The sequence below is a fragment of the Nicotiana attenuata genome, chromosome 10 (genome assembly GCF_001879085.1).
Source record: "Nicotiana attenuata strain UT chromosome 10, NIATTr2, whole genome shotgun sequence".
Lineage (NCBI taxonomy): Eukaryota > Viridiplantae > Streptophyta > Magnoliopsida > Solanales > Solanaceae > Nicotiana > Nicotiana attenuata.
Window position 1 is genome coordinate 7,705,584 of NC_031998.1, and position 27,192 is coordinate 7,732,775.

General features: G+C 38.6%; 1 protein-coding gene across 1 annotated transcript; it reads left to right on the forward strand.

Annotated features, from left to right (window-relative positions):
* On the forward strand, window positions 23,359-26,642 carry LOC109233563. Its single transcript, XM_019399449.1, has 6 exons — window positions 23,359-23,518; window positions 24,223-24,398; window positions 24,573-24,877; window positions 25,946-25,976; window positions 26,249-26,469; window positions 26,579-26,642. The coding sequence occupies exons 1-6, from the start codon at window positions 23,359-23,361 to the stop codon at window positions 26,640-26,642; spliced, it is 957 nt and encodes a 318-aa protein (XP_019254994.1).

The window sequence follows — 27,192 nt, forward strand, 5'->3', positions numbered from 1 at the left end:
TAGAAACTCTTAATGCCCGTACCGAGTGCGAAAAGCTGTCTTAGGGACATCGAATGCCCTAATCCTCAACTGATGGTAGCCAGAACTTAATTCAATCTTCGAAAACACCTTGGCACCCTGAAGCTGATCAAATAAGTCATCAATCCTCGGCAATGGATACTTGTTCTTGATGGTGACTTTGTTTAACTGCCGATAATCTATGCACATCCTCATTGATCCATCCTTTTTCTTTACAAACAACACTAGCGCACCCCAAGGCGAGACACTGGGCCTGATAAAACCCTTATCAAGCAAGTCTTGCAACTGCTCCTTCAATTCTTTCAACTCTGGCGGGGCCATGCGATACGGCGAAATAGAAATGGGCTGAGTGCCCAAAGCCAAATCAATGCAAAAGTCAATATCCATGTCGGGTGGCATCCTTGGCAAGTCTGTAGGAAATACCTCTGGAAACTCCCAAACAACTGGCACGGAACCATAGAAGGAACCTCATCACTAGAATTACGAACATAAGCCAAATAAGCCAAACACCCCTTCTCGACCATACGACGAGCCTTCATATAGGAAATAACCCTGCTGATAGAATGACCAGGAGTCCCTCTCCACTCCAATCGAGGCAACCCCTGCAAAGCTAAGGTCACGGTCTTGGCATGACAGTCCAACAAAGCATATAAGGTGACAACCAATCCATCCCCAAAATAACATCGAAGTCAACCATATCGAGAAGTAGGAGATCTACACTAGTCTCAATACCCCCAATAACAACCACCACACGAATGATAGACACGATCTACAACAATAGAATCCCCTACTAGCGTGGACACATAAACGGGAGCACTCAAAGAATCACGAGGCACGACCAAATATGGAGAGAAATAAGATAACACATAGGAGTATGTAAACCCTGGATAAAATAGAACGGAAGCATCTCTATGCAAACTGAAATGGTACCTGTGATAACTGTATCGGAGGACTCAGCCTCAGGCCTGGCTGGAATAGCATAACATCGGGGTTGGGGCCCACCACTCTGAACTACATCCCTGGGACGGCCTTCTGCTAGCTTGCCTCCACCTCTAGCGGCCTGACCTCCACCTCTAGCGGCCTAACCCCTACCTCTGGCTCCCTGACCCTCTAGCTAGTTGGGCAGGCGGTGCTGGAATCATGGCACTAGAACCCTGATGCTGAGAATTGCTCGATGCTCGAGGGCAAAATCTAGCAATATGCCTCGGGAAGAAATGGTCTTTGGAAAATAGCCTCTTGAAGTTTAGGTTTTGAAAAATGGGAGAATGAATGAAAAATCTCATCCAAAATGGTTTTGAACAGTCACAGTTATCGCATTTGCGATCACAGGTTCGCAAATGCGAACTCGCAAATGCGGACATTACTTCGCAAATGCGAAGCTTGGCCTGGCTTGCTGGCATCAGAAATGTGAACAAGTGTTCGCAAATGCGGCCCTTGTTCTCGTCGCAAATGCGACGCTGAGCTTCGCAAATGCGAAGGCCCCCTCCTAGCCCTACTGGTCGCAAATGCGATGCTCGCATTTGTGAGTCTGCAGACCTGCAACAAACCAGAAAAATTCCTTAAGTCCAAATCACTTCGTAGCCTATCCAAAACTCACCCGAGCCATCGGGGCTCCAAACCAAACATGCACACAAATCTTAAAGCATCATACGAACTTGCTCATGCGATCAAATCGCCAAAATAACACCTAGAACTATGAATTCAACACCAAAACACATGAAATTTTCAAGATAGTTTCAAACTTCCTATTTTCTCAACCAAAGGTCCAAATCACGTCAAATCACTTTCGTTTTTCACCAAATTACACAAATAAGGGTTAAATATTATAACGGACCTGTACCGGGCTCCGGAACCAAAATACGAGCCCGATACCAATAAGATCAAATCATTTAATTCATTGCATTTTCAGTCATATCAATTTTTTTTAGAAATTCATTTCTCGGGCTAGGGACCTCGAAATTCGATTCCGGACATACGCCCGGGTCCCATATTTTACTATGGACCCTCCGGGACCGTCAGAATACAGGTCCGGGTCCGTTTAACCAAAACGTTGACCTAAGTCAACAAAAATCATCTTTTTAAGCCAAAAATTATCTTTTCTTAAATTTTTTACATAAAAGCTTTTCGGATACATGCCCGGACTGTGCACGCAAATCGAGAAGATAGAAAATGAGGCTTTCAAGGCCTCGGAACATGGAATCGGATTTTAAAACAAAAGATGGCCCTTTGGGTCATCACATGGGGGAAGATCATTGGGGGGGGAGGGGGATATGGAGGTGTGGGGGTTACAATCATAATAGTGATGAGTAGTGGGAGGTTATTTATATCATGGGTGAAAGTAGTGGGAGTAGTGAACATTTACATTTACTAATAGTTTTACATCACTTAGTAGTTAATTGGTTTTTATTTTTTTTCTTTTATCTATTTTGAATTAGTTTAGTATTAATTTATTTTATTCTTTTTCAAATTTTTAGAATTTTCTCTTTCTTTCTTTTTTTGGGTTGCTTTTTCTTAATTCACGATATTTACTACTCCTTTTTGTTACCTTACTACTCCTCCCTTAGTAGTTAATTGGTTTTTTTTTCTCTTATCTTTTATAAATTAGTTTAGTAGTAATTTATTTTATTCATTTTTATATTCTCCTTGTTTAGAACTTTTTCTTTCTTTAAAAATTTTATCTCATATTCATTCGGGAGGAAAATTAAAAGAGGTAAATTAAAGAACTAAGCATAATGGGGAAGTAAAACATATTATTTTTACAAGCATGAGAGTGAAGTTAGGTCCACATAATTACCAATAAAGTTTACCTTTTGAAGGTAGTAAAATGCAAATAACTTGGACAATTTGAGGTATGTTTTCCGTATGAAAATTTGCAAGTGGCTTATAATTTTCTATGCATCAGCAAGATATATAATTTTTCAATTCTAATTAGAGATACCTAAATATTTAAATTATTAACATCTGATTAGCTAGAATCACATTGAGATATTCTATACAAAAGTTTACACATTAAAGTTCAAACTTTGCACGGTTTGCATATATTATAATTATAACAAGTTCAAGTATGAGCGGATAATTTTATGTTAGTACCAAATTAGTTATGTTAGTAAATATTGAATATCTATTATCTTGATATGTATTATAATTATTATATTTTCAAAGAATTAGTACGTCAAGCTTTGCCGCTGGCAATTGGCATATCTAAAATGGTGTCCGTTGTTGTGAACCAGCCTGACTTGGTAAGGGATTATGGGCCAAAAGTGTGAAACGAGGCTAATCCAGTTGGGACTATTGGGCCAAAAGGTAAAGGCCCAATGATCAAACAACCAAATAGAATACCGGTACGTTATATTGGGATCCAGGGGGGAGATACAAGATATGCGTATTGTTGAAGTAAAATGTCTGCTTCTCCTCATCTTCCTTCTGGAGTGCCTGTATCCTCTCATCCTCATTCTTAGTCCGAGCTTTTCATCCCTTCTTCTCTATCCTTTGTATTTCAGTTTAGTATCTTTTGTTCCTGTAATAGTTTTGAGTTGAGCTGTAATTTCCTATCTGAAGTAATAGAAGTGTTGAGAAACTGATTCGTTACATTGGTGCTTTCATCTATCGGACTCCAATGATGGTACTGGAACGATTCAGCGGCAACGACAACCCAGAGAGATGGCTTTTTCGGGTCGAGCAGTACTTCACTTATCTTGGCTTCGCCGAGAAGGATTGGTTACCTCTTCCTTGCTTTTACCTTGATGGTGAAGCTCTTAATTGGTTCAATTGGTTGTTTCGGAACAATCAATTTTTCGATTGGAAATATTTCAAGGCAAAATTTGCTCAACATTTTCGACAACTACCCACCACACATCCGGTAGGGAGTCTAGCTTATTCCTCACAGGTTCGTTTTAATTACATCAATTATATCCCTATAGTTTCACAATCAGTTCTAGTGTATCCCTTTCCTGCTCCGAGCCAGTTTTCATCTGCATTTGAATCTGCTGATGAAACTGGAAACTCAAAAGCGGACCATGTGTTCGATGAATTGCCAAAGAAGTATGAAAGTGTAGATTCCTTCCTATTGATTACTGTAAGTAATACTATAGTTCAACCTATTGAGGACATGGAGGTACCTCAAGTTAGGTATGCAAAATCAGTAGAGATAGCAGATATGGTACATGAACCTTCTACTATTATCGAAGAGCAGGTGTTCAACAAAAATTCACGCACTACATTAGCCAAGTTATCCAATGATAGCTTTTGTGAAGATGTGAGCTTGCAAACCACGGTACCTACTGAGGTGTTAGATGATACGAGGGGATCTAATATTAAGGAGGAGGAAAATTCACGACATAATGTAGCTTTGTTTAAAAATTCTCCTCAAAAGGATTTATCAGGTTTTCTGATTCCTTTTGCTAGCCGTGCAAGAATTGTTGAAATCGCATATCCATTTGATGGTGCCTTATGGCCTCGCACTATTTCATGTTTGCTTAATTCTCTTGAAGGAATTCGTGAGGTAAACAAAGTAGACTGTCGCTTTACCTTGTCTTTGGTGTACACAAGTGCAATTGGGTTGATACGGGACAGGAGCACAATTTTTCTGGATTCTTGTTATTTAAATTGAGAGAGCGTGCTAGGGAGGACAGAATACAGGGAGTGCTCTAGGAATTTGCTGAAGGATACTCCAAGCAGTATATTATCTTTGATCCTGGTCCTTATCTTGAGTATGTCACACCCTATGCAGTAGGATCTACTTTTGAAGATGGAAAATATGTGGAGGAGGGCGCTGTGAAAATACGAATTGAACTTCCAGCTCAGAAGCTTCCTATTGGTCAAGGGCATGATGATTTAGGTGGAGTTGAACTAGGTGTTGCAAGGTGTGTTACTCTCAAATCTTCTTGTGCAACTTACACTAGGGGAGTCTACTGAGAATTCATTGATGTGGCATTTTGGGGGCGTTACTGCTCATATTGTGGAGCAATTAAATGCACCAGTGTTACAATCTGCTATATGTGCTTACATGAACTGCAACATTCTAGCTTTTTCTCTTGAAAGTATCACTTTGTTAGATCAAATATCGAGGTCAAGGAAAATTTCTGTAACGGCTTTACCACACTCTACACCTATTGTGAAGAGTGAAGAGGAAGATAGTTGTATATTTATCGGCAAAAATGTAATAATATGTTTACATGGGATATTGGAATATTATGGTGTTACCATAGTTAAGGATCTAACATTGGTTCAAGTCACATCCTTCATGGCATTACGAGTTGATATATACACCAATCTTGAGGCTATGGTTCGTGCTCAAATAGTTTGCTATGACTTGCCGAGAATAAATCCTATTAGTTTGAAATTCTTGATATTTGATTTTGATCCCAAAGCACAAGAAGAGGATGCTACTAGACTCTTTCATCAACTGATGATAGTTGGTGTATTTCTCACCAATTCTATAATCGACGTGAAGGCCAGTGCTTGCTCATTGTTGTCTGGATCCAAGTTAGAGAAGCTGCTATATGGATATTCTATCAATACACAGATTACATATGATGTACGTATTGGTAACATAATTTGCAGCATACCCTTCAAAAGTGGTATTCCAGATTGTGTAGATGAAGCATCTAAGAGAGCTGCTAGAATTAGAGATATGCCTGCAACAGTCTATGAATTATTCTTCTATCTGAAACTTGGAGAATATAGTTGCATTTTTAATCTACAATTTGTCATTAATCTACAAATAAGTTGCTCCAGGAGAGTTAGCAAAAGCACATGCCTGTATGTAGTTCTACAGGAGCTCAAAATTAAAGCACTGGCATTGACTCTACAATATAGTGGTAATTTTAGCAATTCGAGGGACTCTAAGATTCTTGTTATTTACTGGAAATTAATTTGGTTGTTGATATTGGGAAGATTGACCAATTCAAAGGATCCTTAATTCATGAATCCTCTGCCTCATGCTTCCATTTTGAGAAAGCAGTTCATACGAGTTGACCATAACTACAAAGTCTTGCTCTGATACAGTTGGTGGCCTCATCTAGGACTTATCGTCTATACGCAACATAAAGCTCACAAGCTTTTCATTTTTAGACTGCCAAAGATCCATACCAAAGAACAAAGAGCTTTACAGTGTAACACTTATAGTACTTTCCTTGAGTTACGTGATAAAGAGTTGTTGCAACACGAAGAAGTGGGCAACTTATGGATACATGGCATCACCTGTTGGTCTGGTCTCACTCTGTGGCTTGATGTTCATAACTCTTTTTTATTTCTTGAGTCGAACCTTGAGTACAAGGTTCTTTTTTAGGACGGAAGTATTGTTGTGAACCAGCCTGACTTGGTAAGGGATTATGGGCCAAAAATGTGGAACGAGGCTAATCCAGTTGGGACTATTGGGCCAAGAGGTAAAGGCCCAATGATTAAACAACCAAATAGAATACTGGTACGTTATATTTGGGATCCATGGGGAGATACAGGATATGCGTATTGTTGAAGTAAAATGTCTACTTCTCCTCATCTTCCTTCTGCAGTGTCTGTATTCACTCATCCTCATTCTTAGTCCGAGCTTTTCATCCCTTCTTCTCTATCCTTTGTATTTCAGTTTAGTATCTTTAGTTCCTGTAATAGTTTTGAGTTGAACTGTAATTTCCTATCACTGTGGAAGTAATAGAAGTGTTGAGAAACTGATTCGTTACATTCGTGTTGCTCAAATCGTAGGTCCGTCTCTGCCTACGAAGAACTTGTTGACCTGGATAAGACATCCAATAAATACAGCTTGGTATTGAAAGTTATAAAGACACACGTGAATGTATGCGTCGATGGATGGATAGAGTGTATATGTTATATATTCATTCAAATTCAATAATTTTAGTTCAAATTTCATATGTGTATTAAAAATTTATTAAACAAATACAAACAATAAATTTTCCAGTAAATCGAATGATTATTATGCTAAAATTTTGAACTCGCCCCCATAAAATTCAAATTGATATGCTTGTATGTGTTGGGGGAGGGAGGGCCTAGAACATAATGTTTGTGTGCTAACTTTGGTGCCTTAAATGAAATAGGTACAGCTTGGTAGGACATAAATTTAATTGGACGCTAAGATGAAATGCTATTTAATTACAAGATAATCCCATGCAATTTATGGGACCATTGAATAGACTTGTTGATCAGTCACACATCTAATTAAAAATCAGTAGACTTCACCAAAATGGCAACGGCGCCCGTTGTTGGCTAAACTAATTATATTACGAGAAAGAAAAAATATCGTTCACATATCAATAATAACGATATGATCCATATTTCAAATCGACCTGTTTCATTATTAATAGAGTTGACCAGTTAGAAAAGATTTTCTTCACTTTCGATTATTTTCACACTAAAATTTGAAAGAAAAAAATCAGTTACGAGAAATTCATAGTTATCTTCCGAAGTGTGAGATTGACACTAATTCCCTCTAGAACCCATCTTCTTTGTATCGAGGAGAGGCTGACATTGATCTGTGTCGATCCCGGGGCGGACCTAGAGCATGGAATATGGGTTCCAGGGAACTCAGTAACTCTTGCGTAAACCTTGTATTTATATTAAAAAATTCACTAAATATTTATAAATATATAACTGTGAACCCAATTGTTATTGCATATTAATTTGAAATTACGATAGGAACCCATAAGCCTCAAATCCTGGATCCGCCTCTGTGTCGATCCTCATCCATTCTTCCTTTTTTTTTCGAAGAGGGCGAATCTTCGTTGTTTGGATGTCCTTAAAATGAAAAGGACGAAAATAGAATTATTTGCGTAAGTGTGTTTGTCAAACATTAGACGAATAAGGTGGCAACAGGCAAAAGATTTGGGACAAAGATAAAAAGGGATTTAAATAAAAGGAAAATGACAGATACACAACAGTCTAATTTGTGGTGCACTAAATGATATATTCAAACGAAATTACTGACTAGGTCTCTTGAGACTTGTTGATCATTTCAAAAGAAAAAAATCATTTATCCTCTGTTCCAATGACAATAGATGCAAAAAGAGTAATTTGACTAATAATTTGGAGTACTAAAAACTCAATGACACTAATTAATAGTAACGATAACAAGAAAGAAAATATATAGCATGGTATTTCTTTCATTGACTGACTTATAAAACTTTACACAATGACCCTTTCAATTTACGCATATTTTTTTTTCTCCAAATGATAGATTTTCATTTTTTTTTATTTTCAATTTTTGTGTAAAAGTAGTATAGTCGTCAATGTTCATTAATATTTGAGGGTGTGAAAGCAGCTAAGAAGATGGAGACTGTTCGGATGAAAATTAAAGAATCAAAGATATTATCAGAATATTGCCATAATTTTAATATACTTAAATAGGGAAAAATCTCCTTTTAAAATATGAGTGAATAATTTCAGGCCTCTAGCTATAAGGAAAGATATCATTCTTCTGTTGGGACGCGGCGTTTGCATCTTTTCTATTTTCTATTTTCCTTTTTCTTATTTGTGTTTGTGCTACTTAATCATTTATTGTTTGGCTAGGATAGTCCGTACCTATTATCCACTATGGATATGACTTATTAGAAGATCAAGATCCAAACTGCAAGCGGAACCAGAAAATCTGTTAAAGATATACATTTTAAATATATTATAAAATGTAAAACTATTTGATATATGTAAAATAATGTATACTTTTCTGACGGAAGATATTAAACAGACTTATGCTTCGCCATCACAATTCAGATGGCTAACTTCATGTGTTATGATAGGGGAAAAATAATCGGTTCAAGTTCCATCAAATCAAATGTACCTTATTCTAATTTAATACCATCAGTAGTCTTTTGTCTCACAATTTATGTGTGATAACTTGATTACGATCTTACTACTTCAATAGTAATAATGAATGATAAATCACTATTTCTTCCTTTTTTTTCTGATTTTCTTTAAGCTAAGAAAGTCAAAGGGGAATACTTGCTTTAGTGTGATGTTTATAACTAATTACATTAATTTATTGCTATAATTAGTGAGATAATAATTAGTATTAGCTAATCGAAGTAATATATAGCAGTAAAGATACGTATTATATACATTTATTAAATTTATTGTATAGACTACATGTAATAAGTTTAGTTAAGTGATGGGTGGCTATAATTCATGGTTTAGCGCATTATTCGCCTTGTATTTTTATACGCGTTAATGATAAAGTACACCTTTTTTTTTTAACCATAAACGAAGATATTATATTACCAACAAAACATTACACAGGTCTTACATAGTCCAATAGGATATTTTCATTGCCAAACTTGGCTAGTTTTTCACACACACTGGTACTAACATACTTTAGCTTAATATTAGAGTTATGCTTGTCCTTTAGCAACTGGTGTTCAACAAAAATAGGTGGACGAGCATGATGAACACATCTAGCAATTTTGAAGTTCTTTACTGCTTCCTTTGCCGACAGGTGAGCTGTCATGTTGCCTTCCCTGAAGTTATGCTTCAGGATTGGGTGCTTCAACTGGTCCATTAACAACCTGCATTCCAAAATAAGATTTGAATAGTTAGGGTTATTTTCATTAAGAGATAATATTATATCCGTTGAGTCAGTCTCAACTTCGATGTTACAGAGATCAAGATGTTTTGCAATCTTTAGTCCTTCATGAAGAGCCATTAGTTCACAATGCATGACTGAGGATGCATAAGTTGATTTGTGATAGCCAAAGATCCAGTCGCCATCTTTGTTTCTGAAAACCCCAACTAGTCCCGCTTCCAGAGTAGCCTTAGAGAAGGCACCATCAATGTTGAGTTTGATTTTTGTTGCGGGAGGTTTACTCCATCTGATCTTGATTGGAATATTATTTTCTTTGAATGGAGTTTTTTCAGTGAAGAAGTTGAACTCCCAGGCTTGATGAAGGATGAGCGTATGACAAACTTCATTATTTAGGTTGTTTAGGTTATTGTTGTTTCTGTTTTTTCAAATATTCCAAATGGCAAATGGAAAGACGATTTTCCAATTATTTACAAAAAGACTTGATTGAGTAAATAAATTCCTTAATTTCAAAAGCCAGTGATCTTCATATGTTAAGGAAAAAACATTAATTCCTAAATGTTCCCAACAAGAACGGTTGATTGGGCATTCAAGGAATATATGTTCAGCACTTTCCACATTAGTTCTACAAATTGTGCAAATCTTATCAATATTCATGACAATGTGGGATAAGTAGGCTCTGCAAGGTATATGATTATGCATATATTTCCAAAAGAAGAATTTGATTTTGTTTGGGCATTTGAGACCCCAAATCCACTCAAAATCTAATTTATGAAGACTAGAGGCATTAATCAGGGAGTAGCAAGATTTGGTTGTGAAAAAGCCACTGGAGGTAATGCCCCAAGTCATAGTATCCTTTTTAATGAAATTATTAGGTATTGGGGTAGCCATAATGTTTTTGATGAGGGTATTAGGAAGTTCAAAGGAAATGTTGTAGAGGTCCCATTTGCCATCAATAATAATATTCTTTATGGGGATATTTAGGTCCTTTTTATCAATAGGGCCACATAAATTCTTCCTAAGAGAACTGGTGTCATGGATCCATTTTTGAAGACCAAATGTTCGTATGAGAACTTGAGTGTGGATGCCATAAGATGCCACTATTACAAAAGTTTCATACCTTAAGGATAGATTTCCAAATAAAGGAGGAGGTCTGAATAGATTTTTTATTTGCATATTTATAGGAGATTAGCTTTATCCAAGGAGAATTTGAGTTTTGAAGAAGCCTCCACGAAAGGCCTGTTAAGAGAGCAATATTTTTGGAGGAGGCTTTTTGGATACCAAGGCCTCCTTCTTTTTTACTCTTGGTGACCATATTCCAATTTACTAGGTGGAGTTTTTTTGAGGTGTTAGTACTTCCCCAAATGAAATCTCTTTGGATTTTGTCTATTTGTTTGATAATCTTTTTTGGGAGGTAAGTGTATTGCATGGAGTATGAGGGGATGGAATTTAGAGTGCTAGTAGCAAGGGTTGCACGACCTGCTATATTTAGAAAGGAGCATTTCCAATGAGATATTTTTGTATGGAGTTTGTCAATTAAAAATTGGAAATCTCTAGGTCTTGGACTATAGTTCAATATTGGAAAGCCTAAGTAGTTACCAAATTCATGAGTAACTTTCAACCCAAAGAGATTTGACATGTAGGTGGTGATTTTTGGAGGGGAGTACTTTGGGAGGATAATCTTGGATTTAGAGAAGTTGATTGAAAGACCCGATTGGGAGCAGAAAAAATCTATACTGCTCTTAATGCAGTGACCAGTTTTTTTATTTGTCTTTCCCATTAGAGTTATATCATCCGCAAATAGGACATGAAAAAAATATAGGCCTTTCTAGGAGATTTTAATGGATTCCCAATTTAGGACATCAGTTTGATAATTTATGAGCTTGGAGAGCAATTCTATGCAAAGGATGAATGTAGGGTGATAGAGGATCTCCTTGACGGATACCCCTACTAAGGTTGAAAAACTCAGTGGTTGCCCCATTAACTAGGACACTCATAGAGCTGGTAGTGATGCAGTGCATAATTAGTTTACTAATTTTAGGAGAAAAAATAAAGAATTGCAAGAATCTGTAGATGAAGGACCACTCTATCTTATCAAAGGCCTTTTCCAGGTCAATTTTAATAAGCATATCCGGGGTCGATTTTCTATACCTTCGAAGATTGTTCAAAATTTCTTGCATAATAATCGCATTATCACTAGCTCTCCTATTTTTAATGAAGCTAGATGAAGAGGGCTAATGAGATAGGGTAGGAAGGGCTTAATCCTATTTGCAATAATCTTCGTAATAATTTGTAGGAAGTATTGCAAAGACCAATTGGTCTAAAAACTTTCAGATTATTTGCATTTCCAAATTTAGGGATTAGGCAGATGTGGGTCTCATTTATATTGCTAGGCAAAGTTTGGGATTCAAAAACTTTGTAGCAAAAGGATTCCACAGAGTTATGAATGATGTCCAGTACTTTTGATAAAAAAAAAAAGGGTGGATTCCGTCTGGCCCAGGAGCCTTAAAAGGTTTAAACGAAAAGACAGCATTTGTGATCTCCTCTTTAGTTAAAGCCATGTCAAGACTTGCAAGATCAAAATTGTTATGATTTGGGGGATCTCCTAAGGTGTCTTTCTAGTGTGAGCAAGTTTTTGAGGTTATGAAAGCTTCCCTAAAAAATTCTAGGGTATGGCTTATAATGGAAGGGGGGTCGTTTATCCAATCACCGTTAGAATTTCTAAAGAACATTATGGCATTGCGACGCTTACGATTGGTAGCCATAATATGGTAAAATCTAGTATTTGCATCACCATCGTTCAACCAAGAGATCCTTGATCTTAATTTCCAAAAATCATGTTCCATTTGTAAGATATTATTAAAATCTAGTTGAAGCTTAGATTCAAGGTCTTGAAGAAATAAACTTTTATGATAAGCTGGAGAGTTTTGGATACCATTTAAACGGGCTAGCAGGATTTTTTTCTTTTTAAAAATATTACCAAAGGTTTCGTTTTTCCAGTCTACTACCATGTTTCGAAAAGAAATTTGAGCTTCAGGCAATGCTTTATTGGACTAACTATTTTTAACGATATTGAAAAAATCCGGATGTCTACACCAAATAGTTTCTAACCTAAATGGCTTATTTGAAAAATATATATTACTAGGATTTAAAGTAACAAGTAAAGGGCTATGGTCGGAGTGAGTTCTAGGCAGGTGACTGACCATAGCTTTAGGAAAGATGTTTAGCCAATCATTATTTATAAAGACTCTATCTAATCTTTCCATTATAAGGCCTCTAGATTTCTTCCTATTGTTGGTCCAAGTATATTTAGAACCCTTATAACCTAGGTCTAGGAGGTTGCAATTATTGATACTATTCCACAAGGTGTTACATCTTCTACGGTTTATAGGATTTCCTCCAAGTTTATCACGAGCACAAAAAAAAATTAAAGTCTCCTCCAAGCAACCAAGGCTTAGAGTTGTTTAAGTGGATGTTTTCAATATTATTCCAGAGTGTACGTCTATTTTCTAAAGTAGTACTTGCATAAACTGAAGAAAATAACCAAACAGTGTTGAAAGGAATTACCTCTACATTTGCATGGATTTCTTGATTTCTCCTAACAAAATCATGCACCTTTACACCTTATTTCCTCACTCCCTCACTTCTCTGATTTTAAGAGATATCCCATCATGTCCTCATAGTGAGAGAAGCTCCTCCCTCTCTCTAACCTACAGTTACATCCTAAATTCACTGTCGATATGACTACAATTTCAAACCATCTTATCCCCCCCCCCCCCCCCAAAAACCACCAGATAAGAAACCTCCTTCCCAAAAAGGAGAGCTTCAAAGTTTCAAAGAAAAACTAATTGAAGGCATACAACAGTCCATAACTATTACTGAAGTAAATACATTCATGGACAATACAACTAAGGTCCAAGAAACAGTCGATCAACAAAATCATCAAATGCTGATAGAGGAACACACAATCCAACTCTCAGAGGAAGACCAAGCTCGGATTTATCAGCCCTGGAAATTTTCCCTCATTATTAAGCTCATTGGTAAGAGAATCCAACATCATATCCTAAAAAAGAAAATCCAGGAAGCTTGGAAAATCACAGAAAATTTCCCCCTAATCGATTTGGGAGCAGACTACTGCATAGCCAAACATAAATGTCAAGAACACATGGTTAAGGTTTTAAGTTCTGGCCCATGGTTCATTTTCGGGCATTTCCTCTCCATACAAAGATGGAAGCCTAACTTTGTGGCAACGGAAGTTAAAAGCTCCATCACTGCCATCTGGATCTGTCTGCCCCAATTACCTACTGAGTTTTATGATGAGATAATCTTGGCAAAAATAGGAAACGCCATTGGTAAACTATTGAAAGTTGATGCGTGCACCTCCTCCACTCTAAGGGGTCGCTATGCAAGATTATGCATTGAGCTCCCAGTGGAAGTTCCAGTCATTCCTTTATAAACATTGGCCACCGTAAACAAACCATCCAATACGAAGGAGAAAACACCCTATGCAAACAATGTGGAAGGTTAGGCCATGTAGCTTCAAAATACATTTATACAAAACCACCTCAAACACCAAGCCATTCGATGGAAAATCTGACTACTATGCCTGAAGAGAAGATCAATATCAACTCAACCAATGAAATAGCATGGCAAACGGTAAAGTTACCCAAAAAGAAAAGGACCAATGGGTGAACTTCTGGAAGATATCAAAGCCCAGGTACCCAAGCAAATTTAATTCATCCAATACCAGGTAAGTTTTCCTTCCCCCCCCCCATCTACGAAATATATCCCTATTAACACTCAACCAGTAAAAAACAATAAACCTACTTCTAATGATTGTCATTCCAATCAAAAAAACGCGGTGGATTGCAATAACAAATTCTCCACTTTGGTAAATCCGCCCATAGAATTAATAAATAATGAAAATTTTATTAAAAACCCAAATATTTCTCCAATGCTAAACAATGTGCTTAACGTGGCTTCACCTAGTTCCTCTTCTGACTACGTGGCTGCCATTGAATTCGCCAACAAAAATAACATGCAATCCATTAACCTTACTTCAAATCAAATGACTATTGATAACTTAACCCCAAACTACAATATTACCCATAATCCTTCAAACAACCCCATTAATAATCTAGCTACTAATACCTGTCCAAGTTCCACCACTAACCACTGCATGGCTCAAATTTGGACCCCACAACACTTGTCCCACATGCCCCCACACAAAATCCAAATGGCCAATAAAGCTACCCACGCGTCTAACCCTTCCGATACCCAAAATCCCCTTAAAATCAATTCACCTGCATGCAAAGAAATCATGCAAATAGATCCAATCATTGGCACCCTAGATAGCCATACTACTACTGAAAAGCTCCTAACTTCTACTGAGCAACACGCCACAACAGTTATAAGTAACCTCTTAAATAATCAAAATGCCAAGAATCCCAATTTCTCAAAGAAGGAGGTACAGTCTAGTCCAAATTCTAAGGCATCAAAGAGCACACACAATGGCAAACCCACCCCCAAACATGAACAACCATCAGGGGAACCAAATAGTGTTCTTCATCCAACCACCACTCCCCCAAAATCATCAACCCCTCTCGTGGATAGAACAAGCTCTAATGGGGCATGCAGTATCATTCAACATGATACTTGACGGTCAAGACACTGTGATAATCCTCCAAAATTCTCACTTCCTTGCACAACTTGTTAGCGAGGGAATGCACATGGCCATGAGCAACTACTACAACCATGTATGGTTGAACAATATCCTTCATCCATTGGCACCAAACTTGAATGCTCAACAAGCACAAGCCATGAGAAATCAGTGGAATCTCCCTCACCATTTCAACCCTCTTCAAACCCAGAATATGAACTTGGATCTCCCATTCTTTCCTCCAAGGGAGATTCAAAACTTGAATCCAATATTCATGCCATGGGCAGCAGCCCCTCACTTTCAACAGAACCAAGCCCAAGCAGCTCCACCAGCAAACAATCCACCACCACAAGAAATGAATCCCAATGTGCAAGAACATGTAGAGCCTCCAGTAGAGAATGTCGAAGAAATCAACTTACTATGGTCGGAAGAGATAATAGAATTCTCAAATCTAAACGATGTAAAAGTTTATCTCTTCAGGGAGATGCAAGAGAAGAGATATGTGCTCAATTGCCCTCCCCCATTGTACAAATTCTTAATGGACATAAGACCCCCCCCCCCCCAAGATCCCAAGGTTGGAAGCCATGCAATGATACTAGTTCCTTCGATGAGGAGGAACCCGCTACTCCAGGCCAGAATGGAGAGCAACTCAAGCAACAACCATGTTCCAATGATGTATAGACCTACTAGTATTATCATTTAGAACATTCGTGGTGGCAACAATGAAAATTTCAGGGTTAACTTTAGGGACATGGTGGATACTCACAAACCATGCATGGTTACCTTGTTGGAAACTCGCATGGAAAACCATGCAACCCTCCTTAACAATTTTCCTTTCACTAACATGGTCGATAAAGTGCACCTTATTTGCGTGTAATAGATCCATTTTATGTCTAGGTGAATTGGAGATGAAAGTAGAAGAAAAAGGAGACCAACAAGTCGAAAGCGTGCGCGGGAGCAGTGAATGAGAGAACCTGGTGACGCCAGGCTTGAAGCTAGCATTAGGCTGGCGATATAAGGCAAAGGCCAGGCTTGAAGCTGCGTTAGGATGGCGACGCAAGGCAAAGACCAAGCAGAACCAGGCGTTAGGCTGGCGACGCCAAGCTTGGAGCCAGGTTCACCAAGCGTTAGGCTGGCGACGCCAGGCCTGAGGCCAGGTCTTGTCCGAGTTTTGAAGACTTAATTCGTTTCCAAGCTTGACTAGGATTTGACCTACATGTTTAGGTCTTGTCCTAAACATATAAATAGACCCAAAATGCCACTTTGAAGGAATTTTTGCAACCAGAGGCAAGGATAGCTCGTGGAACACTACTTGGGAGTTAGAATCACCGATTTCTACATCCCTTTATCCTTACTTTGTAATTTAATTATGCAAAATACATTGGATATTGTTACTATAAGTATGAGTAGCTAAACTCCTAATCTAGGGTTTTGATAAAACTTGTTGTAGGATGATTTTCTTGTTACGTTAATATGGATTTGCCATAGTATTCTCTCTATTTGTTCAACTATATGCTTATTGTTGTTGATTGAAGGGCCCTCAACTAATTGTTCCTATTTAGTATGTATTACACGGGAGAGAGTGCATATTTAGGTAATTGTTGAACAACACCACTCTTAACGCATATGAGGGATCAATACGAAGGGTTTAAAGGTGGGATTAGGGATAACGAAACCGTGGTGCGATCTAAGTGAGTTGTACTTAATGCTAGCTAGCATAATTCGGGAGAATATGTCAAGTATATTGTTGTAATTACTCGGGAGAGAGTTACGACGGTCAGAGTGCTCATGATCGATAAGAAGACTTAGGCAAATTTATAGAAAACGTAGCGGAAAGGATTCCGACAATAGGGAAAATCGGAACCTTAGATCATTCCGATTCTTGTCCACAACCCGTTCGTAGTTGTTGATACCCAATTTTTTCCTATATTTTTTTAATATGCAAAATACCTTCAAAATAGCATGTATATGCATATATAAGTATGTCCCAATGTTTTACTATAATTCCTAATTTTTAAAAGATTTTTAAATCAAGTTATTGCCTTATTTTATCAAGAAAAACCCAATAATTATTCCCAAAATTATCATTTTGGTAATTCATTTATTGGATTCTCATATTTACACTAAAATATAGCTAACATAATTTTTGCGCATTTTTTTACAAATTTATTTAGTATTTTAAAAGCTAATTGCATATAATTTCAATATTAGCCTCTTTTAAGGTTTAATTGTGTTTATAATAATAAAATTGACTCCAGTATTTTCAATTTGATAATTACGTATTATTAATTATTTCAGTACCTTTAATTTATTTTTAGAAATTATTCTACTATTTTTATAAAATAAACAAGGGAAAAATGGCTATTTAAATATTAGCCCGTTTTCATTTTAATTTTTATCCTGATCTGGCACCCCAATTAGACCCAATCCCAAAACCCAATTACCTAGCCCAAATCCTAATCTACCCGACCCACGACCCTTTTAAAATAACCCGCCCGGATCCCCATTCAATCCTGGCCGTTGATCAAAATGATCAACGGCCACCATTTAACCTTTCCTTTTTAATTCCCCATCACCCCCCCCCAAACCCTAATCACTTCTCACCGGTAGGCGCCCTTGAATCCCCCCCCCCCCTTCTCCCAAACTCTCTCTCTCAAACCTAGTCGTCGCCTTCTAACACCACCCTAAAATCACCTGAATCAATGGCTTCCAAAGCCATTAAAGGCCTGTATCTGCCTCTTGTGACTCCTACATGCTCGATTATTATGGTTTCAAGACCAGACTTTGAATAAGCTTGGTCCAGACCTCGGATGCTTTCAGTTCTATGGCTGTTTCCGGCCATCTTTGACCTTGTTCTGGCCAGCCATGGCTATTCAAGCCTGACTCTTGGCTTTTCCTGCTCAGATCAATGACCTTCCAAGCTTTTCTCACCATCTGGGTTCTTCTGAAACCCTAACCTTCGAGGTTCTTCTGATTCTTTTAGATCCGTTATAGATTTGTGTTTTCTCTAAGCTTTTAAACGTTTTCTCAAAGTTTCTTTCAAAACTTTACCTTCAGAACCTTTATCTTTTTCGATTTAGGGTTTTTTTTAAGTTATTTAGAAGTTTCTCTGATCTTTAGCATGTTCTGCAGGTTTCATTATGTTGTTCTTCTACTGGAGTGTGTATGTTAAAATCTTAGTTCTTTCTTAAGGTTTCTGATTTTATTTTCTTTGTTGATATTTTTGCCTGATTCTCTTGTCTTTCATCTCTATACTCGATTGATGGTAGAAACCCTAAAATTTCGGGGTTCATTCGATATGCTATGTGATTTGCTTTTTCCTCATCTCTGAACTTGTTTGGTTTCAAAACCCTAATTTCTTTGGACCTATTCGAGTTTTCGAAGTTGTTTCATCTACTACTCGACTGAGTTTTGAAATCTTTGTTTCAACTTTTGTTTCTTTGTATGATTCTGACTTCCTGCTAAACTCTATAAGGTCTTTTACTTGACCCCTTTTTGCATGCTATTGGACACTCCCTCTTCTCTGTTACGAGGTGACTACCATGTTCCTATAGTCCACTACTTACTGATTTTGTGATTGCATGACACTTCTCTTTGTCATAGATTCAGCCTTGCATGCTTAATGTTTATGCACTCTTTATAGGATAAATTTCCCTCTCAAAATAACCCTTAATTGTGGACTGATTTCAGATCTCCTCGTGTAAGTTTGGTTGATTCTTTCCTTGTTTACTGATTTCCCTGTCTCTTGGATTGATTAGAAAGCTTTCCTTAGCCTTTCGATTCTCCTATTTCTGACTTGGTTTATTTGTTTATTCATGAATCAGTAATTTCGAATCCCTGACTCCTTGATTTACTATGTACTGATTGCCTCTATATTCTGCAGCTTTACTTTGTTTTCTTACCTTATTTGGTTAACCGAGTCTTTCAAAGATTCTTCCCTTAATTAAACCCCATGTATTTACCCCTAATTGTCTACTTTGCACAAGATGCTTACTTGATTTCTTTCCATAAAAGTTTTCTGTCCACTACCGTTTGGTTTTAGCTCCTTGATTAAAGGAAGTCTTTGATACTGATGATTTTTAATTGATACACGGTTCCATAATTATTTTCTTGCGTTACTTTCTACCTATTTCCAAACTATAAATACCCGGCTTTTCCATTAAAAACGGACAGGAACACTCTTAGTTTCTGAACTCACACTCACACTCAAAAGTATTCTCTCTTGTTACTTCTACTATGGCCTGCTCTCAAGCCTTGCTACTTGCTTTTACTGTATTTTGCTCTTTGAAACTAGTATGTCCTGGTTAAGATTTTCAGCACTCACAACAATGTGTTTACTTAATACTTTTACCCTCTTGTTTGCCTACTGCTTGTGTTTAGTTCAGTACTTATTTTAGCATGTTGCAATTTCCTTTTGCCTGTTCTGCACCTACTATGCATCCTAAATGTGTTTGATGCTAATGGTTTGTTTGAGGCATGACAGTATTAAGTATTACTGCCTATGACTCAAACTTGATTCCCCTGGAATCATAACCTCTATGTCACCATCATATGTTATGTATTCTTGTTGATGTTGCAAGCATAACAGCACTCTCTATTGCTGTGTATGCCCAAAATTAGCTAATGCTTAAGTACATAGGCTCTTTGCAATCCCCAATCCCTGAACCCCTTTGTGTGAAATCCTCAATCCTGTAATTGTTTCCCAGCCCCTCTTCCCCTCTTCTGTGCTTTCTTAGTTCTTTAAAACTTTGTTTCTTCACTTGCACTCTCTCTTAGACTTAAGTTCTGCCCCCCCCCCCCCCCTTGTGAGCCTTGCCTTGGGACCCTTTGAGCTCCCTCTGAATTGGACACTTGAGGGCTGCCACTTCCACACTGCACTTGTCCCTATTCTGGTAATACAATTTGGGTGTGAGCACTGCCCGGAGTCCCTTTGAGGCTCTTAGGGAACTCTGACATACTCAAATTGGAGAAAGGCTTTGGATCGATGGTCTTTGAGTTGGTTTATCTCATAATTCAGACAGGAAGTCAAGAATCAGGCCTTTTAGGGTTGTAATTATTTTCTTTGTATTTTTCTGATGTATTAGTTGCTCTGGTTTGTAATAATTTGTAAAGAATACTCGGGGCTGGCTAGTGAAACAAGGTTGGGGTAACTATGCATGCAAAGGGTAGAAATCATGCCTATAGGACTGTTTTAATTCTGCATAATTCCACTACATATAGAAATCATGCCTATAGGACTGTTTTAATTCTGCATAATTCAACTACTTATAGAATCCATGCCTATAGGATTTTTACAATTCTGCATATTCAACTCCACCTAGAAATCATGCCTATAGGATTGTTCCAACGCCATTCTGCATAATTCAAACTGCATTTAGATACCATGTCTATAAGGTTCAATTTTTGCATTTATATGCCACGTTTATAATGTTTTAAAGCAAGTTCTGCATCTAGAAACCACGTCTATAAGTGTATAAAATCAGCAACGCGTAGAAAACATGCCTATAGAAGTTTCTAAATGAATCTGATTCGCTTCACCCATTGCTAGACGTAAAATCAGTAATAATACATACCACCACCTACAGAGCCTGTAATCAATTTGTTAATTCTGCATCTCTTTTGGATAATCTAAGTCCCCCAATGTTAACAAGCATGCACTTTTATGATTTCAAACAATTCATTTTTTGAGCTTTACTGTCTTACCACCTTCTGAGTTCAATAGATACCATGCCTATAGGATCCCCTGAGCACTTAGGCAAACCTTGGAGTAATAATAAAAACTGAATCCGCTTCTGTTAATTATTACAACCAGTAGGCAGTCCCGATTCGGGCTTCTCATCTGAATTATGTAATAAACCAATCTGCCCAAATCCTTTAGACTCCTTCATATTTAATTCTAATCAGACCTAAGCAGTACGTGCAAGACATGCTATTATGTGCTTTTTTTTCTTCTGTGCAAGGAGGTATGATTGAGCCTTATATGTTTATATGTCTCCCCAAATATACAGTATGTGTTTTGTATGTCGCCTTAGAATTTTACCTTTGAAACTCCAAATAAGCCTAATATCCTTCCCCTTTTAGGATTAGTAGTCCTAAGCGCCTCCGGGACTGATAGGATTGGGACGGGTAATAGCATACATTAAGTAATCGATACCAATCCGCGCTTTAAATACCTTAATGGGGTGGGATGGGTAGATATGGATATGATGACCACGCGATAATGTCACGTGTAGCCCCTCATTGAGGAGTGATTACCGGACATTGTGTGGGGTGATCCATATTATTAATAAACCTAGGACCCCTCTCCCTTCATTCTTTATTTCTTTTCCTTAGCATTTTAACTCTTTTAAAATCAGCTCTTCTAATTGCTCTTGCATACCTTGTTTACTTTCAAACCATTATGTGCTGAAATCCCCTCTTATTTGAGCCTTATTTGTTTATATGTAAATTGTACCCAAATTCACAATAATTGTCTGGCCGGTAACCACACTAGTGGATTCTGAGGGGTACCTAACACCTTCCCCTTAGAATAATTTCAAGCTCTTACCCTATCTCTGGTTATTCAAATCGAACTCTTTTGGTGTCCTAATGCACCCTAATCATTAGGTGGCGACTCATCAATTTCAAACCCAGTTCCCAAAAGGAATGAGTTGTCCCTCCAAATGTCATAAACCCGATTTCGCGAGGAAAAGGGGGCGCGACAGTAGTTAGTCCTTATTTATAGCATTTTTATTACGTAACATTTAGTTAGTAAACATCCAATTTATTACATAAATATTTCTGAAGATTGAATACGTGAATTTGTGTGAGTCTAATAGCTGTGTTTAATAGGTTAATTCCCTGTGGGATTCGACTCCGGACTTGTTAACCGGAATATATTTGCAACGACCGCTTTGTCCTTTTTATAAGGCATAGTTGGGCATAATCAAATTTTGGCGTCCTTGTCGTGGATTTAACGATGTTATTAATTGCAGCTAAAAGAAGTGCTAAAATTCTTAGCCTAGTCAATTTTCTTCAATTTAAACTAAATACATTGGAATTCTAATGTTTGTAGTCTTGGGTGTTACAGGTGCATGCCTAGATACTCCTCAAGAGCTGGTGAATTGTTCGAAGCATTATCAGATCCTGAGAAAGTTTTCAAGGCACTGAATCGTGCAAACAAGGAGGGCAAACAGCAACAGAACTCACCAGAACTAATCGAACCAGACATGGAGATGAAGTAAACAACAAAAATAATGGGAATGACCCAAACAATCAGGGTGTGGTGCCTCTTGTGCCAGAAGAAGCATTGTACGATTGGGCACAACCCACTGGTGACAACCTAGCATCCGCAATTGTATTCCCTCAGATACAAGCAGAATCATTTCAAATCACAAACAGCATGCTGCATTTATTGCAGAACAAGGGACTGTTCTCAGGGTCATACGTGGAAGATCCTCAGCAACATCTGAAGAATTTCCCTTCGATATGTGTCACTCGAAGGCAACCTAATGTGACACCAGAAGCAATAAGGTGGTTGTTGTTCCCATTCTTGATGACGGGAGAGGCTCAAACTTGGCTTAATTTACTCCCCAAAAACTCCATCACTACTTGGGATGAATTAGTCAAGCAACTTTTTAACAAATTCTACCTACCCAATAAGACTGCTAAGAAAATTGATGAGATATTGAGCTTCAGGCATAAACCAACAGAAACATTACAGGAAACGTGGGAGAGGTTCAAGGGTATGCTGGTTAAGTGTCCGCATCATGGCATTTCGGAGTAGATATTGGGGCAGAGGTTTTACATGGGATTGGCAGACAGCTTAAAGGCCAATGTTGATGCTTCTTCAGCAGGTGGAGCATTTTTGAGCAAAACAGTCAGAGAAAGCAAGATCCTACTTGACAAGATGGCCCAAAACTCAGGATGGATGAAAAGAGACTCTCCAATCATTCCTGTAGTTCATTCAGTGGCTTTGGACCCAAACAACTCCATAGCTGAAAATATGGCCACTCTGGTGACACAAATGAGTATCCTCACCAAAAAGATAGATGAATCAAGCTAGAAGCAGCAAGTACACATAGTTGACGCAACTAATGGGGGCTTATGTAAACCATGGATTAACCAACCATATGTGTGCTCGTGGAGTGCGGAAGGTGACAACCAGCATTATCAGGAAGATATGAATTATGTGGCCAACTATGAGGGACAGAGGCAAGGTGGTCAGAATTGGGGTCAGCATAATCAACAATACAGACCAGCACAGCAGCAGTACAATAACAACAACAATCCTGGAGCTATGCGACCACAGGGTCAAGTGATGCCCTACCAAAGGCAACAGGGTTACAACTAGCAAAATCAGCAGCAGGCTTATCAACAAACTTAAGAACAACAGATTGTGAGACAAGATGATGGGTTTGCTGAACTTAAGGGAATGGTGCAACAATTGATTGGTCCACAGGAAAAATAACTAAAAGAGTAGACTCACATGAAACAGCGATAAAGAGTATTGAGATTCAATAAGGACATATTTCGATGGCTCTAAATAATCATCCCCAAGGGACGTTACCTGCAGATACACAAATCAATCCAAAAGAGCAGGGCCCGAAACAGCTTATGGCAGTGAGTCTACGAAATGGTAGAGACCTAGATCTGGAGCAAGAAATGGCTCGTGAAAACTGACCTACTAAAACACTTGTGCCGGTACCCATTGGGATAGATGAATCAACAAGGTTAACTAAAGTCACAGTACAGCATGCACAAGAGAATGCCAGCAAAGAAAAAGAGGTTGCGCAATCATTCCTGAGCAATACAAAACTCAAATCACAGGGAAGAAGCAACCTCCGGCACTATTCCCACAGAGATTGGCCAAGTATCAGAAAGATAAGCAGTATAAGAAATTCTTGGAGATGTTGAAGCAAATTCAGGAGATGCCTGGTTACGCAAAAATGATGAAGGACTTGATGTCTCGTAAGTTCGACTTTCAACACTTGGCCACTGTTACAGTGACTCAGACTTGCAGTGTTGTTAATTCCATGCACAATAGGCAACTATGCGTTTGCTAAGGCACTTTGTGATTTAGGGGCAAGCATAAACCTGATGCCCCTGGCTATCTACAAAATGTTAGGCATTGGAAGAGCTAGACCCACGTCCATGTTGCTACAGCTGGCTGACCGGACAGTGAAGAGGCCCTCTGGCGTTCTTGATGACGTATTAGTACAGGTTGGGAAGTTTGTGTTCCCAGCAGATTTTGTCATTCTTGACTGTCGGCTTGACGAGGAAATTCCCATAATTTTGGGAAGACCATTCTTGGCCACTGGGAGAGCTTTAATTGACTGTGAAACTAGAGAGATCAAAATGAGATTAAATGATGGAAAGATAACATTCAACGTGCAGAAATCTATGCGGCGACCAAGTGAATTTGCTAACTGCTCTCTAATAGATGCCGCGGATGTAATTTTGGAGGAGGAAGATGAAACATTAAACACTAAAGACCCTCTAGCAGCCTGTCTCATGAATTTAGATGAAGCAAATAGAGAAGACTTGGCGAAGTTGGTACTTGCTCTTGAAGGCCAAGGTTTTTGGAGAAGGGAGCTCGAATTTGACCCTTTGCACTTAGAGGAAAGAAAAAATCCTCCATCTAAGCCATCGATAGAAGAGCCTCCAAAGTTGGAACTGAAGCTACTGCCACCTCATCTCAGGTATGCCTTCTTAGGACCTAACTCAACTTTACATGTTATTATCTCATCTAGTTTGTTAGATGTGCAGGAAGAACAGCTTTTGCAGGTACTGACGAAGTGCAAGACCGCAATTGGTTGGACCATTGCAGACATTAAGCGTTAAGGGTATCAGCCCGGCCTTCTATATGCATAAGATTTTACAGAAAGATGGGCACAAACCTTCTAGAGAACATCGAAGAAGGCTGAACCCCAACATGAAAGAAGTGGTGAAGAAAGAAGTTATTAAGTGGTTAGATGCGGGAATCATATTCGCCAACTCTGATAGCAAAAAGGTCAGCCCAGTTCAGTGTGTGCCAAAAAAGGGCGGTATAACGGTAGTGAAAAATGAGAAGAACGAATTGATCTCTACACGAATAGTTACAGGTTGGCGAATCTGTATGGATTACAGGAAGTTGAACTTGGCTACTCGGAAAGACCATTTCCTACTGCCATTCATTAATCACAAGCTAGATAGATTGGCAGGAAGGTCCCACTTCTGCTTTTTGGATGGGTACTCAGGGTGTAATCAGATCTCTATAGCCCGGAGGACAGATAGAAAACATCGTTCACCTGCCCTTATGGAATCTATGCCTTTCGGAGAATGCAGTTTGGCCTATACAACTCACCGGCCACATTCCAAAGGTGAATGATGGCCATCTTCATGGATATGGTAGAGGAAATAATGGAGGTTTTCATGGATGACTTCTCAGTGGTGGGGAACACATTCGATGATTGTCTTATGAACTTGAGAAGAGTATTGAAGAGGTCTATCGAGACAAATCTGGTACTCAACTGGGAAAAGTGCCATTTCATGGTACAAGAAGGTATAGTCTTGGGGCACCTAGTGTCGAGTAAAGGCATTGAGGTAGATCGTGCAAAGGTTGATGTGATAAAAAAGCTTCCACCACCCACTTCCGTCAAAGCAATCAGAAGTTTCCTTGGGCACGCCGGTTTCTATAGGAGATTTATAAAAGTTTTTTCCAAAATTGCTAACCCCTTGTGTAAATTGCTTTAAAAAGATCACCCTTTTGTGTTTTCTGATAACTGCAGGGTAGCGTTTGAAGAATGGAAGAAGAGACTGGTAACAACACCTATCATAGTTGCCCCTGACTGGGAGCAACCATTTGAGCTGATGTGTGATGCGAGTGACTATGCTGTGGGAGTAGTTCTTGGGCAACGAAAAGACAAATTCATGCATCCAATATACTATGCAAGTAGAACTCTGAGTTGTGCCCAGCTAAATTACACAGTGACCGAGAAGGAGATGCTAGCAGTGGTGTTTTTATTTGACAAATTCAGGTCATACCTGATAGGCTCGAAGGTAATTGTTTATACTGACCATGATGCTCTCAGGTACTTAATCAAGAAGAAGGATTCAAAGTCGCGCCTGATTCGATGGGGCTACTGCTGCAAGAATTTGACTTGGAAATCTGTGACCGAAAGGGAACGGAGAACCAAGTGGCTGATCACTTGTCTAGGCTGGAAGGAGCTGAGAATAAGGTTGAGGTGGAGGAGATTATGGAAACTTTCTCGGATGAACAACTATTAGCCACGAGTCTTGAGGAAGCGCCATGGTATGCTGACAATGCAAACTACCTGGCGAGCGGTATTGTTCCTTATGACCTTTCCTCTATCCAAACATGATTGTCGCATGTATTATTGGGATGAGCCTTATCTGTTCAGGATTTGTGTTGATAACATGATCCAGAGATGTATCCCCGAGATAGACCAATATTCTATTTTGTAGTCGTGTCACGTGTCACCATATGGTGGCCATTTCGGGAGAGTAAGGACAGCTGCGAAAGTTTTGGAGTCGGGCTTCTACTGGCCGACATTGTTCAAAGATGCACACCTATGGATAAAGGGTTGTGATGAATGCCAACGAACCGGGAATATTTCCCCCCCGACATGAGATGCCTATGAACCCAATTCAAGAGGTAGAAGTGCTTGATGTATGGGGAATCGATTTCATTGGGCCTTTCGTCAGCTCATATGGCTACAAGTACATACTCGTCGATGTGGACTACGTGTCCAAATGGGTGGAGGCTACACCGCTCCCTACAAACGATGCAAAGGGGGTAATTGTTTTTTTGAGAAAGAACATATTCACCCGATTTGGCACTCCAAGGGCAATAATCACTTACGGAGGCACTCACTTTCATAATCGAGCCTTCGTGAAGTTTTTAGAAAAGTATGATGTACTCCACAAGGTTGCCACCCCATATCATCCACAAACGAGTGGGCAAGTGGAAGTTTCGAACAGAGAGATAAAGATTGTGTTGACAAAGACTGTGAAT